Below are 17,371 nucleotides of genomic sequence, written 5' to 3' on the forward strand. Positions count from 1 at the left end.
CTCTATTGTACCTTCAAAGGGAACAACTTGCATTTTTCATGACCCGTAAAACACCAGTATACAAAATTTCTCAGGCTGTTGTTCTGAAAATCTGAAAATACTTGAAAATGCTTGCATCAATACCTTCCATTCCCAAATATATTGTAAGACAATATAAACAGTCACTCTCATCTGTTTTAGACAAATTGGCTAACGCAATGCTGTGTTACCTACTCTAATCCATCTATCAGACATGCTCTCATGCTGCACCATAGCCATGGTATACCCAATAGACACACTGTCACTTGAAGAGTTCCAATACCAGTGATTTTTTTTACAGGAAGTCTCATTTACATGCCAACTTAATTTACTTAAAATGTGTTCCGCTGTTACAATTATTTTCTGGTTCTTGCCCAAAAATTCCATTTCACGAGACTCCACTTCTCTTTGTTATTACATCTTAATCATTGAATAACATTTTTCATTATACAACTGAAGTTTAGACAGACTTTACTGGCCTAGACATTGCCTGCTACTTTATGAATTAAAAAATGTAAAAGAAAAAAAAAAAAAGAACAAAGAAAAGTCATCTTAGCATCTCAACTTGAATTGACCATCCGATTGTTCATGATCCCTCTTCTATGTTTGATCCATAATTAAAAGGCAATTTAAGATGAAAAAGGCAAATGTTTATGAAGTTCAACTTTTTACAAACACTAACACACGTGAACAAAATGTTTTCTGACATAAGGCAGTCAAATCAGGAGCATGTTATTGGTGTTGGAACCTCTGTGTTAAATGATACAGGATTGCAGGTTATCATGAAGAGGCTCTTGGTGTAGAACAAGGTGAGTAGACACCAGAATAGGGTTTAGCAATTAATCTTATATTAATGGTTTGACTGCGGATTGATTTGGTCTGAATCCTGCTTGATTTGCGAGACAACACTCACAAATCAAGTTAGGATTTTTCAAAATACAGTGCTCATATTGCGAAATGCTCGTTAACTGCGTTACTCGCAATCTGAGGTTCCACTGTATACAGTATCTCACAAAAGTGAGTACACCCCTCACATTTTTGTAAATGTTTTATTATTTCTTTTCATGTGACAACACTGTCTTGGCAATCTTTGTATAGCCTAGGCCATCTTTATGTAGAGCAACAATTCTTTTTTTTTCAGATCCTCAGAAATTTTTTTGCCATGAAGTGCCATTTTGAACTTCCAGTGACCAGTGTGGGAGAGAGAGAGAGATAACACCAAATGTAATACACCTGCTCTCCATTCACACCTGAGACCTTTTAACACTAAGGATTCACATTCTCCTGGGAGGAAAAATGTCTAATTGGGCCCAATTTGGACATTTTCACTTAGGGGTGTACTCTCTTTTGTTGCCAGCAGTTTAGACAATAATGGCTGTCTGTTGAGTTATTTTGAGGGGGCAGCAAATTAACACTGTTATACAAGCTGTACACTTACTACTTTAAAGCGTAGCAAAGTGTAATTTCTTCAGTGTTGTCACATTAAAAGATATAATAAAATATTTACAAAAATGTGAGGGGGTGTACTCACTTTTGTGAGATACTGTACAAGCTTTTTGGATTTGAGCACAGGTGTCTGTCTTTTGCAGTGCAGGTTAGTGGCCAGACCTGAACCTATACCTCTCCTACAAGTTGTATCTATGTGCCCCCTTTTGGCACTATATCAACCGAAGCTTATGGCTTTTGCAGAGGAGAGGAAGAGCTGGCCAGTGAGAGATTACTTTGACGCAGTTGGCAAGCATACCAAAGGTCCCGGATTCTGTGGGACCATCCTGCGATTTGAAGTAACCCTCGGGGTCCCGCAGATCTGGGCTGGAGTCCCGGAGCCCAGTGCCGGAACAAGTTCCGACACTGGGTTACACTCAGTAAGGAGTATCCTCACTGCAGCCAGTAAGGATTTCTGCCAGCTTCTCCCTCCCCTCAACCTTTTTTCCCATTATTGGTTGCGAGGACCGCCGGCATCCTGGCAACCGATGAAATGCTCTGCGGGTGCACACTGTAGAGGAAACTACCTCTGTGCAGAGTGGCTCTCCCTTTCAGCTCCACCCCCTGACTCCAAGTTGTTCCTGCACAGTCAGGTAAGAGCAGCGCATGGACAGGCAGGTTCCCCCGGAGGCAGGATTTACATGGAAGAAGGGGGCATCACATGGCAGCGCCCTGCCTCCACCATTTAGTCTAGAGCACATCAGGCTGTGCTTCTTATAGCACCAGTGCCATTGGCATTGGCAGTACAAGTGATAACAGGGTCCCGTGGAGCTGCTGTGTGATTTCACTAACCAAGCTCTCCTTCTGGCTCCTGCTGGCTGTATTCACTAAAAGAAAGAGAGATCCGCCCCTTTTGTCTCAGATCAGCTCACTGCTCAGGTTGTGAGAGTAGGGAGTGGGCCAGGTGAAGGACAGCTGAGGGCCGCCTCATGAGAAGGAGCTTTATATCCCATATGCTGGTAATCATCCTTACCTAAACACCTAGGCTCCTAGAGTTGCTGCCTTCCTTCCCACCCTTTCCATGAAAATAATTTCTCCCAAGCTCCCTCACCCTCCACTGACAACACTCTTTGACCATCTTGCTCCCTCATTGATAAACATCCTGGCCACTTTGCCAACTTAATGAAAGCACATTGCTCACTGCATATCTCCCAACCATCCCAGAATTTCATTGAAAACCCAGCATCCCTCAGATCCATCCAAGTCCAAGAGCCCAGTGCCGGAAAGAGTTCTGCACTGGGCCCCACTAATCTCTCTGCTCAGATCTGGATCTGACCCCTTTGTAGTGAAGCTGGCTCTCCTCTTCTCCCTTCCACCAACTGCGTGGCAAAGGGAATCTCTGTCTGGCACGCAGTGAAAACCCCCCCAGCACTCTAAATTCTGTCCCACCCTTTCGTGTCTCCCCCACCGATCCGATGCTCCTGTGTGCCCCCTAATGCTGTATCGTGGCTCTTCTCCCCCTCCGGCCAGCTGCAGCTGCTGTGGGACACAGGAGGATTGGGTTCAGGATGAAGAGCAGAGGGGTCGGTAAATATGTCATAAGGTAACCAAAGGAAGTACCAGCCTTACTGTGTTATATGTCTTGTATATTCCTGCTTCCTGTTTCTGTCTACATGATGTAAAGCCATGATAAAGATATCCTCCATGAAAGTAAAGGTATCCTGCTGTATACAAGAAGCTTCCAGCTCATGTTTCAATACCCTACATAACACAGCAGTAGGTGACGCTGTGAAGCAAAGCATTGTGAACGCAGTATGTGTACAACCCCAGCTTCTGCCTCTGTAGCTAAAGGGGGCAGTGGTAGAGGCACACAGGGGATGCCAGATTGTCCCCCGATCATAATTTAACCACACCTACTTCTAAAACACACCCGCTTTTTGATGCGTGCACTAGACTCGCCACAGGTCAATCTCCCCCTAAATGTCCCTCATTCTCAACTTCAAAAGCTGTAAGGTATGGACAGTGTGCAGAGGTCTCATTAAAAACTGTAATGCCATGTACACACGACCGTTTTTCGGGATGTAAAAAATTACATTTTTAATGGTCTAGAAAAAACAAAGTTTTTTTCAACCCGATTGTAAAACCGGCCTTGCCTACATACGATCGTAAAAAAAAATGGTCTAGCAAAGCACGGTGACGTAGAACACGTACGACGGCACTATAAAAGGGAAGTTCCATTCGGATGGCGCTACCCCCAGGTAGATTCGCACTTTTCAGTCTGTTACAGCGTAATGAATGTGCTATCTCCATTACGAACGCTAGTTTTACCAGAACGAGCGCCCCCCGGTCTCATAACTAGCAGGCGCGTTTTTTACGTCGTTAAAGCCCACACACGACCATTTTTTACGACGTTAAAAACGACAACGTTAAAAATTAGAGCACCCTCCATACTCTGGATTAACGCCATTGGGCCTCTCCTGCATCCACCTCCAGCAACAGTTCCCCTCCCCTGATCCAAACCGGATTCACCTGAGCAAACCTCAAAGGTTTTTAAGGGTTCTTTACAAATAAAGACCCCCCCTCATCGGGACCCCCGTTTGCTCATGGACACGCACAGTTGCACCTTCAATCCGAGGGGATCTTATCTTGAGCCCATACACCATTGTCATACCATCGAGGGATTACTCTATCCATATACCAACGATTGAGAATCTACACACCATACACTCCTCTGGCCCCTGATGACGGTCTTCTGCTTCCCCAGAAGACCATAAACGCGTCGGGCATCCTTCACCGTCCCTTGGAGAGTGTTTTTTAATTGCATGTTGTATAATACACTGTATTTGTGTTGTTAAACCCCCCCTCCTTTTCCTTTTGACACTTGGTGCACTTTCATCCTGGGTGTTGTCTATTTGCATATAATTTTACAACTATTGTTGCTGTGTACATATACCTTGATCTTCAAGGTTTATCTGTCAACAAGCATCAACCGTATCTTGTTTGGTCCATTTATTAAACTTTTTCCAATTTTGAGTTTGGCCTTAAAAGTCCTGTTTTTGGGGGTATTTCTCTCTTTCTTTCCTATATATACCAGGGATGTGGCCATCCTCATATATTAAGGATCTATGAACTCCTTTCTTTAAAAATTGTTCTAAATGTTTAATGCCCATTTTTTACGTTGTGAAAAATGCTCTGGAGCCCACACACGATTGTTTTTAATGACATAAAAAAAACTTAATTTTTTACAACCCGAAAAAACGGTAGTGTGTACGCGGCATTAGTCTTAACATGTAGTCACACCCCTTTTTGGATTCGAGCACAGCTTTTTGAAAAGCTTTTTGGCTTTGAGCACAGGTATATCTTATTTCTGTAGCTGCTATCTGAAGCGTTCTGTGGTTTTCTGGTTTACTCAGTTACATTGGTCTCTACAAACATTGTATATGTTTGCACAGTCCACGTTTTTCCCAAGAACAAGAAACACTCGCCATCCAAAAGAAATTGAGAGAGGGTATCACAAAAAACAGCTATATATTGAGCATTAGCACGGTATACAAAAGAGGCAACAAAAACAGCAGCTGCTCATTTATCAAAAGCACGCTTGGATGGGAGCTATTAGACCATTGTTGGGGATCTAATAGCTTTGGTGTGAGTCCATATTTGAGTTTATGGGGCTGCACCTTATCAATGAATGGGGCTATGCATGAAAGAGAATTGTGTTGGAGTCTATTTATTTATAGAATGGACACACTCTAGAGTATCAATTTATATCTATGTGAGCCTCTCCTAGATTTCTGAGCTCTGAATACTGTGGGCTTTGTTACGCATCTGAGCACCATATTCCACTATATATTAATGTTTAATTTTACCAAATTGCTGTATAGCTGCTAGTGTGGTTCTGTTAAGTTATATCAAAATAATAGATTTTGCTTTGTAAATTAGGCTATAGTATTTTGATTTGGCAATAGTTAACACTACAAATGCTGTATATATTTTAGGTCCAAATAACCAGATTTATTTCATGTTAAACCCAAGTCCAGATGACATTTATTATTTGAAGTTGAAAAGGGTTGGAACTAATATTTATTACTGTCTAAGTCCAATGGCTCATTGGTTCAAATCCAAACCATGTCATTACCTGCCTGGAGTTTGCATGTTCTCCCTGTGCCTGCATGGGTTTCCTCTGGGTACTTCAGTTTTCTCCCAGACTTCAAAGACATACTGGTAGGTTAATTGTCTCCTGTCAAAATTGGCGCTAGTATCATATCTTCTAACTGTCCCGGATCTTGTGGAACCTTCCCAAAACTTCAACTAAGTCCTAGCGACCTGCAGGTCCAGGCTGTATTGTAAGCAGGAGGACGGAAAAAGTTCTCGGCACCCCTAACCTAATTTGTAGGCAGTTGGCAGGGAGAGATGCTGGCTTCTGCAGTGGCGGCTGGCAGATGATCACTTTGTCTGGGAATCAGTGCACCCACAGGAGATGCAGGGGAAGTTCCAGGCCGAGTCAAAGAGGGGAGGCGGGGGCACAGCATCCAAGCATGTTATACACTACTGAGTGCCCTGGGTTCAGACTTGCAGCAAAGTTTATTCACAGTTAACCACAGCAGTGCTTCACCAGGCAGCTGGTGTGAACACCTTCACCAGCACCACCCACAGCCTCATGGATGCTGCACACACACAGAACAGTCTTGCCCTGAGGCTCTGGTAAGCAAAGAGGAAAGCAGGGCAAAGAGGGGATCAGAGGAGGGATTTCTGATGCAGGGGTTAGCCCAGAGAGGGGGGTGCAAAGGTGCGCCACAAGGGGATTTTGGGTGTGGAGGTGAACAGGGTGGTCTGTGGTGCAGAGGGGACTTTGGGATACAGAGATGAGTAGAGGAAGGGAGGCGCAGAAATGAGCAGGGAAGGAGGAATGGTGGTGCATAAGGTTAGCCAGGGGCTGGGATGTAGAGTTTAGCAGAGACAATGGGGTACAACAGTGAGCAGAGAGGGGGACAGAGGTTAGGAGGAGAGGAGCTGTTGTGCAGAGGTTAGGGGTCAGGGTCGTGTGCATTGTTAGTGGTGTTGGAGTGCAGCTTTGAGCAGAAAGGGGGGTTGGGGTACAGCTTCTCCTCCAGAAATCTTACCCCCAGAGGTCAGGGTATACAGACAGGAGTGTGTACAGGGAGGAGTTGTAGTGTAAAAAGGGAGTGGGTTATAAAGCCATGCCGAGTATTTAGCATAATTTAACCAAACCCACTTGTGCCACAGCTGGCTTTGAGTACACCGCAGGTTTCTGTCTCCCTAATGTCCCTAAAAGTCAAAAATTTGGGAGGTATGCCTAGTATGTGTATGTATGAATGTGAGTTTCGGACCTGAGATTGCGGGCAGGGAATGGTGTGAATGTACAATATAAGTAAAGTGCTGCTTAAAAATATTGGTGCTTTATAAGAACCTGTAACAGATAAATAAAGAAAGGGGGATTTCCAGTGAATTTTTACTACTGTGATACAAAAGAGAGAAATTTTAAAGAAAAAAAGTAAACAAAGGAAGGAACTCACAAACTGCACTAAAACAACTTCGCTGAGGTACATTTTCTTCAACAGTGGCCCAGATTCAGGTACGACTTGCGCGGGCGCAATCGCGATTTGCGCCGCGCAAGTACGGATTTGCGCCCAGGCAAATTTGCGGGTGACCCAGAAAGCAAGCTAAGCCTGAAATGTGGCATTTTTCCACGGAGGCAGTTTCTCTGCCCCGGCGCAATTAAGGGGCAATTTTGCACAGGGGGCAACTTGCGCTCTCATGGTTTTCCCTCATCAAATATGCAAATGAGGAACTACCGCTGATTCAGAAACTTGCGCGTGTGAGGCACATTTTGCGCACAAAGCGCGCAAGCTGTTCGGGCCAGGCAAACTTGCACTTTATAAAAGCAGGGGCAAGTTAGCAACAGATGGCCACAGGTCAGCTGGAGAGCAACTACAGCAGCACCAATATGGACGAGCTGAGCAAGCAGAGCACCCACACTTTCTGGACCTCACATCTGTGTGCCAACATGCCAGGGGCAGCTATGGTTCTAGCAATACTAGAGAGTGAACCGACTCGTAGGAGGGCACGGGAGAGGATATACCAAGTGTGCAGGAACATCTTTGACATGAGTGATATTGAGGTGTATCGCATGTTTAGATTCAGCTCTGAAGTCATCCTGGAATTAGCCACAATCCTGCATGATCACCAGCCAGACACATCGTGGACATGCAGTGGAGCCACTGGTGAAGGTAGTGGCAACCCTGCATTTCCTGGCCATTAGATCTTTTCAGCGCACAGGTGGAATGGTGGCTGGGATGTCCCAATCCAGCATGAGCAGGTGTGTGCACCAGGTTATTCCTGCAATCCTGAGACGCATGTCCCACCAGTTCATCAAACCAACCCAGGATGACCTGCGGCAGAAGGCAATCTCAGATTTCTACCAAATTGCCAGATTCCCATGCACTGTGGGTGCCATTGATTGTACCCATGTGGCACTACGCCCCCCCCCCCCGTGAACTAGAGCATATCTACTGTAATCGAAAGCACTGGCATTCCATAAATGTCCAGGTGATCGTGGATGCCCTTGGCCTCATATGGCATGTCCGTGCCAAACACCCAGGATCCAGCCATGACAGTTTCATCTACCGTCAGAGCAGCATCCCCACAGAACATGTATGGGGACAACTGGCTGGTTGGTGAGTGACATGGGTGTCAGGTATGACTGTCCCCCCCATGATGCAGACATCACGAGGGGCACATGCATGACTAACATCCTTCTGTCTTTTACCTTCCAGGTGACGCTGCATATGCACTGGGACCCCATATGATGACGCCATTCCGGAACCCCCAAACACCTGGAGAGGAAAGATATAATGAGGCACACTCACGTACCCGTGCAGTGGTGGAGCGCACATTTGGCATCCTTAAGTCCCGTTTCAGATGCCTGTTGTATTCCCCAAACTTTGTGTGCCAGATCATCGGGGCATGTTGTATTCTGCACAACTTTGCCGAGAGAAAGGGCCTGCAGATTGACATACGTGATTACCTGACCCCCCAACCACACAATCCCCCCCCAAGTAACTCTACCCGGTCTACTGAGGGAAGAGCAATCAGGAGTGGTCTCGTGGAACGTCTCTTTTCATGTTAAACACACACATTAATCATGTCACAAGTAGAATGCACGCGTGCACACCACTGTGGTCCCTAGCACACACACCCCACATGCACCCAAAATTGGATTAGACCCAAGGATACCCCATGGTATTAGGGAGCAGCAACGCCGCGTCAAGGCTCCAATTATGTTGCTGTCCATTCATACACCTTTCACATGGCAGAGGGTGACACCCCTTTTCCAGCAGGAGTGACACCCCCCCCCCCATTCACACACCAGTCACACTGTAGTATACACTCCTCACCATGTGTAGGGACTACAAAATAAATTAAAAACTCAAACTTTGAGTATTAGGAAAATAAAAAACAAGCTCATAATCTGAGCATAAACAAAAAACAAGCTCATAATCTGAGCATAAACAAAAAACAAGCTCATAATCTGAGCATAAACAAAAAACAAGCTCATAATCTGAGCCACCAAAAAAATAAATAAAAAAAGGTAATAACTTATTTATTTTTTTGGACATCCTTGGCCCAAGGCTCTGGCTCCTCAGACGCCGTGGTTGAGCCTGTGGTGGGGATGGAGCATGGGGTGGGAATGGAGCATGGGGTGGGGATGGAGGGGGGGGAGCATCAACCCCTACTACCTCTCTCCTGGCAGGTGGTGCCTGCATGCCCTCCATGGCATTGGCCAGGGGGTTGAGGACGTTGTTGGTCTGTCCCAACATCCTCATCTGCCAGGTGGTTGTGATCCTGAGCTGCCGTCGGGTTAATCTCCCATCCTCCCGCACAGCAGCAGTGTTGGCCTCCACCGCACCTGCCAACCTGCTCACCTCTGCTGTTAGTAATGCGGAGGCGTCCTGCTGCTGAACCAGACAGGTCACCATGGCAGCACAGTTTGTACTGACTTCCTCCAGGCTCTCAGTCTGTCGGTCCCCCCGGTCAGCATGCTGGGTGAGGGCCTGCTGTACAGAGGAGGAGGAGGAGGATGCCAGGCTGTCCGCCACATGCCTCAAGTCTCCCACCATCTCCCCTATATGGTGGGTCTGCCGGGCCTGCTCCTCCTTCAGACCTTCACGGAGGCTGTAGGGTACACCCCTAGTTTTACAGAGAGCCTTCCTTGGAGGAGAGGCTGGGGCATGAACTGAGGGAGAAGAAGAGGAGGGGGTCACACTGGAGGGGGGGACACTGGAGGGAGGGACACTGGAGGGGCTTGCCCTGGAGGGGGATGACGTTATGGCCAGGGGGGTGGTGGGTCGGTCAGGGATGGTGGGATCGTCCAGGAGGTACACAGATTCCTCCAGGTTGAGTATAACGGACTCCTCCACCACTTCCGCCACCCTAGATGGACTCTGGCCGATATCCTCCTCCACCAACATGCCCAGTATCTGCAGGGGGCATGCCTGGACCCCATGATGTTCTGGGGATGGCGTGGGTCACCCTACAGCCGACGACGGCCCAGCCTCATCATCAACATCTGTGGATGACACAAAACAAAAATGTTGCTGGAGCAACACACTTATCATATGTTCCCTTCTACCCACTCATATGTTCACTTCTACCCCCTCCCATGATACACAGCAAATATGAGAAACAAAAACTTGTTACATGTTCCCTTCTACCCACTCATATGTTCACTTCTACCCCCTCCCATGAAACACAGCGAATATGAGAAACAAAAAACGTACCAGTCCCCAAGTCCCCAACAGTGGAGTCATAGCCTGGGAGTCCCTCCACCTGCTCCAGCGCTAAACTCTGAGCGATCACCTCCTCCTCCGGATTGATTCGCAAAGAGCAGGCTGGTCCTCCTCCCGTGCCCCTGCTATGCTTTTTGATGAGGACAATTTTGTCCCTGACGCGACGACGCATGTCCGTAAATTTCTTATGAATGTCCTCCCAGGTACGCTCCTCAATGCCCAGGGCATTTATGTCCAAGGTTATAGCCTCAAATATTGCCCTCCTTTGGGCTACGGTGGTATTCTTGCGTTCAGACCCATAAAGAACACCAGTATGGCGCGTCAGTGCCGCAAGCAGTATCTCCATCTCAGCTGCCACAAAATTAGATTTCCTTTTTTTTTGTTGGCCGGGAGGTGCCATCTCACAACAAAGGGCAAAATGACCTTGCTCAGGGGGGGGTGGAACAACCAGGATGTAATTTTGCACAGAACCTTCACAGGTCTGCCCCTATTTATTTGCTCAGTGCAAGAAGGTGGGCATAATTTGCCCTGAAAATAGGACAGGTGCAGTTTCACGCATGCGCAGACGGGAGCGCCAGAACTGCGCATGCGTGCGCCCAGCGCAAACCACTGCTGAGTGGAAAAAAGATCATTTGCATAGGGGCACACCCACTTTCACTTGCGCTGGCTTGCGCCCTGATTTTTGCCTTACAAAGGAGCAAATTACCAGACAAAAGGAATCCTGAATCAGGTGGCAATCTTTACAATTTGCCCCAGCGCAGAGCAAATCACCTGTGTAACTAATGGGCAAATCTACCTGAATCTGGGCCAGTGTTTTTACTATTGTCTCTGTTTCCCTTAGAAAATGTTGTAGTACTTTTTGTCCTTCTGACATTTTCTACCTGGGATAGTAAGTGAAGAAAAATCTCCCCAAGGAGATTATAGTTGGCAGTAAAAACCTGCCAGAGGTTCTAACGTTCACACAGGTGCATAAATATGCACTGCATTCAGATCCAATCTGCCTCTGAGGACACACCAGGAGCAGGTACTGGAAAAAATATTTACTGATCAATACGCAGGAAACTTTGTGCTAGGAAAAAAAATGTACAAGTAAAATAAGTGTATGAGACTTGGCAAAATATATTGCTTATTAAATTTGAGTTGCCTATGTTTTGGGGGTCCTGATATGATACTGTGGTGTTTGCATCAAACAGAAATTTTAAAATGATATACTATGTGACAAAACAATGTAGCTTTATACAGTAAGAGCCGGTTCACAGAGGCGTAACTCGTCAGGCAACTTAGCCGCCTGACAAGTTGCGCTCCATTCTGTACAATGGAACCGTTCTAATAGGAGCGACTCAAGACGCTCCAACTTAGAAAAAGGTTCATGTACTACTTTGGGACGACTTCAGGGCGACTTGCATTGACTTCAATACAGAAGTAATTTTGCAAGTCCCCTGAAGTCGTTGGCAGATTGCCTTGCCGAGTCGCTCGGCAAGTCGTGCTGCCCCAGTGTGAACCGGCTCTAAAACTGTGCCCAGATATGGGCCATTACAAATTGTGCTAGGTATGGTTTTAAATAATTAAAGGGGTTGTAAAGGATTTTTTTTCCCCCTAAATAGTTTCCTTTACCTTAGTGCAGTCCTCCTTCACTTACTTCATCCTTCGATTTTGCTTTTAAATGTCTTTATTTCTTCTGAGAAATCCTCACTTCCTGTTCTTCTGTCTGCAACTACACACAGTAATGCAAGACTTTCTCCCTGGTGTGGAGAAAGCCTCTTGAGTGGGGAGGGGGCGAGCAGGAGTGTCAAGACACTATCTACTTTGCATATAGAGAAAGAAGCTGTGTATTAGTGGGCGTCCTGACACTCCTGCTCGCCCCCTCCCCCCTTAAGAGGCTTTCTCCACACCAGGGAGAAAGCCTTGCATTACTGTGTGTAATTACAGAAAGAAGAACAGAAAGTGAGGATTTCTCAGAAGAAATAAGGACATTTAAAAGCAAAATCGAAGGATAAGGTAAGTGAAGGAGGACTGCACTAAGGTAAGGTAAAGAAAGCTATTTAGGGAAAAAAATTTTTTTTACAACCCCTTTAAGTTATCACCAAGGTTCTGCGTAATGGAATTATCGTAGGAAATTGTAAATATGTGTGGGAGATACAGCATGTTATATGCTAGATTTATATGGTAAGTTTCATTTAGAATGGTGGACACTAAGAAAAAAAATAGCAACAAAATGATTGCAATATTTTTAGAATACTTCTCAGTTTTGCTATCATGGCTTATCTAAATAAACTTCTTTGTAAAAAATAAATATCAAATATTTAATATGTACCATTGTGTTGTAATACACCCTCCAGGTGCAGAATATGTCACAATCAATAGAGGTGTTGAATCTCCGCACACAAAGAGATTTCCAGTATGTACAGAAGATGGAGACCCAAATGAAAGGTTTAAGGTCTAAATTTCGGCAAATTGAAGAGGACCGGAAAAATCTATTAACTCGCCACTTTCAGGTAAGAACACTGAAATGAATATGGATCTATACAGTACTATGTATAACCTTAATTTCAAATACAAGTTTCATTTTAACAAAGTGTGCAGCTATGAGTAATATGTTAATGGCAATGTATGGGGTATCTATCTATCTATCTATCTATCTATCTATCTATCTATCTATCTATCTATCTATCTATCTATCTATCAATCTATCTATCTTTCTTTCTATCTCTTCTTTATTTGTATTTATTATGCTTTAAAATAAAATATTAAAATTGTAGAAATGAAAAAGAAAAATACATGTGAAATAAACTATATTACCAAAAGTTTTGGGACACATAAACTTTTTTTTTTTTTAAATCATCTCATTTTTATTGAGAAACATTTTACAACTTACAAAGAAAAAAAAAAACATAAAAAGACAAGAAAACCTATATAAAAAAAAGGAGAAATGAAAACACACCTCTATTAAAAATGAATCATGCAATTTCCAGATTAAGTTGAGCAAGCCTTGTAATTCTATGTACCAGTAAATCATATATTTCTCTAGTTACATAGAGAAATTGGAGTCCAGACATCTAGACCAAATTTTCTGATAATTTTTGAAGCATTTCCTATGTTTATATGTCAATTTCTCCCTTCTTAAAGCGGGGGTTCACCCTAAAAAAAAATTCTAACATTACATTCAGCTCACTATCGACATTGACAGTATGCAGATCTTTTTTCTCTTTTTGCTGTACATACCTCGTATAGCAATTTTTTTAGCCGGCTTCCGGGTAGTGAATCCCACGGGAGTGGGCGTTCCTATGCAGCAGTTAGTGATTGACATGATGACAAAAACTACCCCCCCGTCGCATAAGGAGCGTCACGAGTTGCCGAAAGAACGTAGAGTCGGCACTATACGGCGCCTGCGCACCAACGTTCGGCTTCTTTCGGCAACTCGCGCCGCTCCTTATGCGACGGGTGGGGGAGTTTCTGTCATCACGTCAATCACTAACTGCTGCATAGGAACGCCCACTCCCGCGGGATTCACTACCCGGAAGCGGGCTAAGAAAATAGCTATACGAGGTATGTACAGCAAAAAAAATAAAAAGATCTGCATAGTGTCAATGTCGGTAGTGAGCTGAATGTAATGTTAGAATTTTTTTTTAGGGTGAACCCCCGCTTTAAGTTATTATTGATCGCATCAATCCACTGAGCAATTGTTGGCAGAGTTTTTGAAATCCATTTCTGTAATATGAGTTTGCGGGACATATACATAGTCCGCAACCACAGCTCATGCATTTCGAATAGGAGTATTACTTTGGGTACGATCCCTAATAAAGCTATTTTGGGATCAAAACAAACATGTATAGAGCATAAAGCATTTAAGATATCAAATATACCGTATTTATCTGCATATGACACGCATAGGAGTATAACGCGCACCCTGATTTTAAGAGGGATGTTTCAGGAAAAAAACATACATTTTAAATAACGGACTTTGAAGCAAAATAAGGACCAGTGTCCATTAATACAGCCTGATCAGTGCCCATCTGCAGCCTTACCATTGCTCATTAATGAAGCCTGATCAGTGCCCATTTGCAGATCCGCCATTGCCCATCTGCAGCCATGCCATTGTCCATCATTGTAGTCTGATCAGTGCCCATTTGCAGCCTCAGAAGTGCCTATCACTGCAGCCTGCTCAGTGCCCACCTGCAGCCTTGCCATTATCTATCATTGTAGCCTGCTCAGTGCACATCTGCAGCCTTGCCATTGCCCATCATTGCAGCCTTCTCAGTGCCCATCTTGCAGCCTTGCTATTGCCAATCATTGCAGCCTGATCAGTGCCCATCTCCATCCTTGCCATTGCCCATCATTGCAGCCTGCTCAGTGCCCATCTTCAGCCTCACCAGTGCCTGTTAATGTAGCCAGTGTGGATGTAGACAGAGCCAGATCAGCTGTGTACTCAGCTCAGCACGGAACTCAACTCGCAATCCGGGACATGTGACATGCTAGAAGCTGTCCAGGAGGCTTGACTGGGTGTGAATGCGAGCCAAGTTGAGCCAAAATGAGCTGTGTACACACGATCGGAGTTTCTGACAACAAATGTTCCAACCTTTTGTTGTTGGAAATTCCGATAGTGTGTACACAATTCTGACGCACAAAATTCCACGCATGCTCTGAATCAAGCAGAAGAACTTAATTTTGGCTGTTGAACTTTTCTCGGCTTGTCGTACATGTTGTACATCACTGCGTTCTTGACGTTCAGAATTTCCGGCAACATTTGTGTGACTGTGTGTATGCAAGACAAGTTTGAGCCAACATCCGTCAGAAAAAAATCCACGGTTTTGTTGTCGAAATGTCCGATCGTGTGTACGCGGCATAAGTCTGTAAAAGTCCTGAAATTTTTTTATTTTTAACCACATGCCGACAGCTGCACGCAGATATACGTCGGCAGAATGGCACAGGTAGGCACAAAGATGTATATATACGTCCCCTTTAAGAAGCGGAATTGTAGACACGCGCGTGCCGCCGGCAGTGCACACGCCCGCCGCAAGCTCCATGACTCCAACCGCAGGTCCCGCAGACTCGATGTGAGCAGGCATACCCGCGATCGTGTCACGGTGAGGAAGAAGGGGAAAATGCTGATGTAAACAAGCATTTCTCCAGGCTTCCTAATGACAGCACAGTGTACACTGCTTTCTGTAATCGGAAGCTGTGATCACTGTCTTGTCACACACAGCCCATCCCCCCTACAGTTAGAACACATCCCTAGGCACACTTAACCCCTTCAGCACCACCTAGTGGTTAACCCATTCACTTCCAGTGTAATTTTCACAGTTATCAGTGCATTGTTATATCACTGATCGCTGTGAAAATGACAATGATCCCAAAAATGTGTCAAAAGTGTCTGATGTGTCCGCCATAACGTCGCAGTCACAATAAAAATCGCTGATCGCCGCCATTACTAGTAAAAAAAATATATTAATAAAAATGCCATAAAACTATCCCCTATTTTGTAGACGCTATAACTTTTGCGCAAACCGATCAATAAATACTTATTGAGATTTTTTTTTTTTTTTACCAAAAATATGTAGAAGAATATGTATCGGACTAAACTGAGGTAAAATAAAAAAACATTATATATTTTTTGGGGATATTTATTATAGCACAAAGTAAAAAATGTTGCATTTTTTTCAAAACTTTTATGTTTTTTGTAAGAATATTGCACCTTCCTATGAAGTAGTATGGGATGCATATAAATGTAATGACACATTCTGTTAAGATGTTATCTAAATCCTTTATTTATTTTAGGATCTGAAAGAAAAGATGGATGAGCTCCAGCCACTAATTCCAGTTTTGGAACAATATAAGACAGATGCCCGGCTAATTACACAGTTTAAAGAGGAGATCAGAAATTTGACTGGTATTCTCACAACCATCCAACATGAGATAGGGGCATTTGACTACGAAGAGCTGCATCAACGGGTTCTAGGACTGGAGACCCGACTGAGAGATTGCATGAAAAAACTAAGTAAATCAAAATGCTTTATATGATTATATATTTTTTTTTCTTGCATATGTGATTTCTTTACCTTTGCACAAGCTCTGTTGCTACTTTTTTACTATTCGAACTCCAGTTTCTCTGTTACCACTCCAACCCTCAAATCAAGAAAAGTAAAATACCCAAAGACAGGTTCCTAATTGCAGGTGAATCCTAGAAGAACAAGTGCAATATACTGTATATATATATTTTACTTGCATTTGAGATGTTGTCCCTGTGTTTTTATTGGTGGTGGATTATTAGGAGCCCATCGTGAAAATTCTCCTACAACTGAACACAGAGCCAAAATGAGTATCTCACCCTATTGCTGGATATACTGTGTGTATATATATATATATATATATATATATATATATATATATATATATACATATATATATGTAGCACTGACCCCCGAAGGAGCTGCTGGTTTAATTTGGGCCTGCACTCTACTAATAAACCCCACTAACTTGGCTCAATCCCCTTGGCACAGCTGTGATGCAATGCAATACAATACAATGTACGACAATACAAAATACCTGTATTATAACCCCAGGATCCACTGACTGCATTTGGAGTGAGAAAAACAGTACGCCACAACAACTGGATACTTAACCAGAGATATATTTTACTGTGAAATATGCAAATAAGTGATTACAGTAATTGTGCTGTCATCCCAACGTAAGACGACAGCACAATTGATTTAAACATAAGCTTTTTGAAAACAATATACATAAACATTTTATACCTGGGAGCTTCCCCTACTTTATTAGCTATGCGTGAGATCTCACTTAAAGTACTTGGTCTTTTATCTTCTTTTCTTCGCTAGCTAAAGTGATTTGTAATCCACAGTTTTGATGAGTCAAATTGAAGTGAAAATGCTCCTGGTGTAAATGCAACAACTATTTTAAAATCGCTTGAAATGTCAAATTAGATAGGCCTCAAGCCTTCTCAGTTTCAGTTCCTCTGCTCCTCTGTGGAACTATAAATCCCAGTGAGGCCTGTATATGAGTCTGTGTGTAAACTTAGCAAACTGTGGGTCGTGACCCGCTCACCCACTGGATCGGAGCTCCGGGTAGTAACTTTTGTTCAGGGTCCTGTGACTGCAACTTGCTTC

At 44.1% G+C, this 17,371-nt stretch overlaps 1 protein-coding gene across 2 annotated transcripts in view; it reads left to right on the forward strand.

Annotated features, from left to right (window-relative positions):
- Positions 1-17,371, forward strand: part of OLFM3 (olfactomedin 3) — a 351,159-nt gene that overhangs the window by 316,863 nt on the left and 16,925 nt on the right. For both annotated transcript variants that reach the window (XM_040359921.1, XM_040359920.1), the window contains exons 3-4: positions 12,590-12,745; positions 16,026-16,245. In XM_040359921.1, the coding sequence (XP_040215855.1) occupies positions 12,590-12,745; positions 16,026-16,245 (376 nt within the window). The remainder of the gene's footprint in view (positions 1-12,589; positions 12,746-16,025; positions 16,246-17,371) is intronic.

The sequence above is a fragment of the Rana temporaria genome, chromosome 7 (assembly GCF_905171775.1).
Source record: "Rana temporaria chromosome 7, aRanTem1.1, whole genome shotgun sequence".
Taxonomy (NCBI): Eukaryota; Metazoa; Chordata; class Amphibia; order Anura; family Ranidae; genus Rana; species Rana temporaria.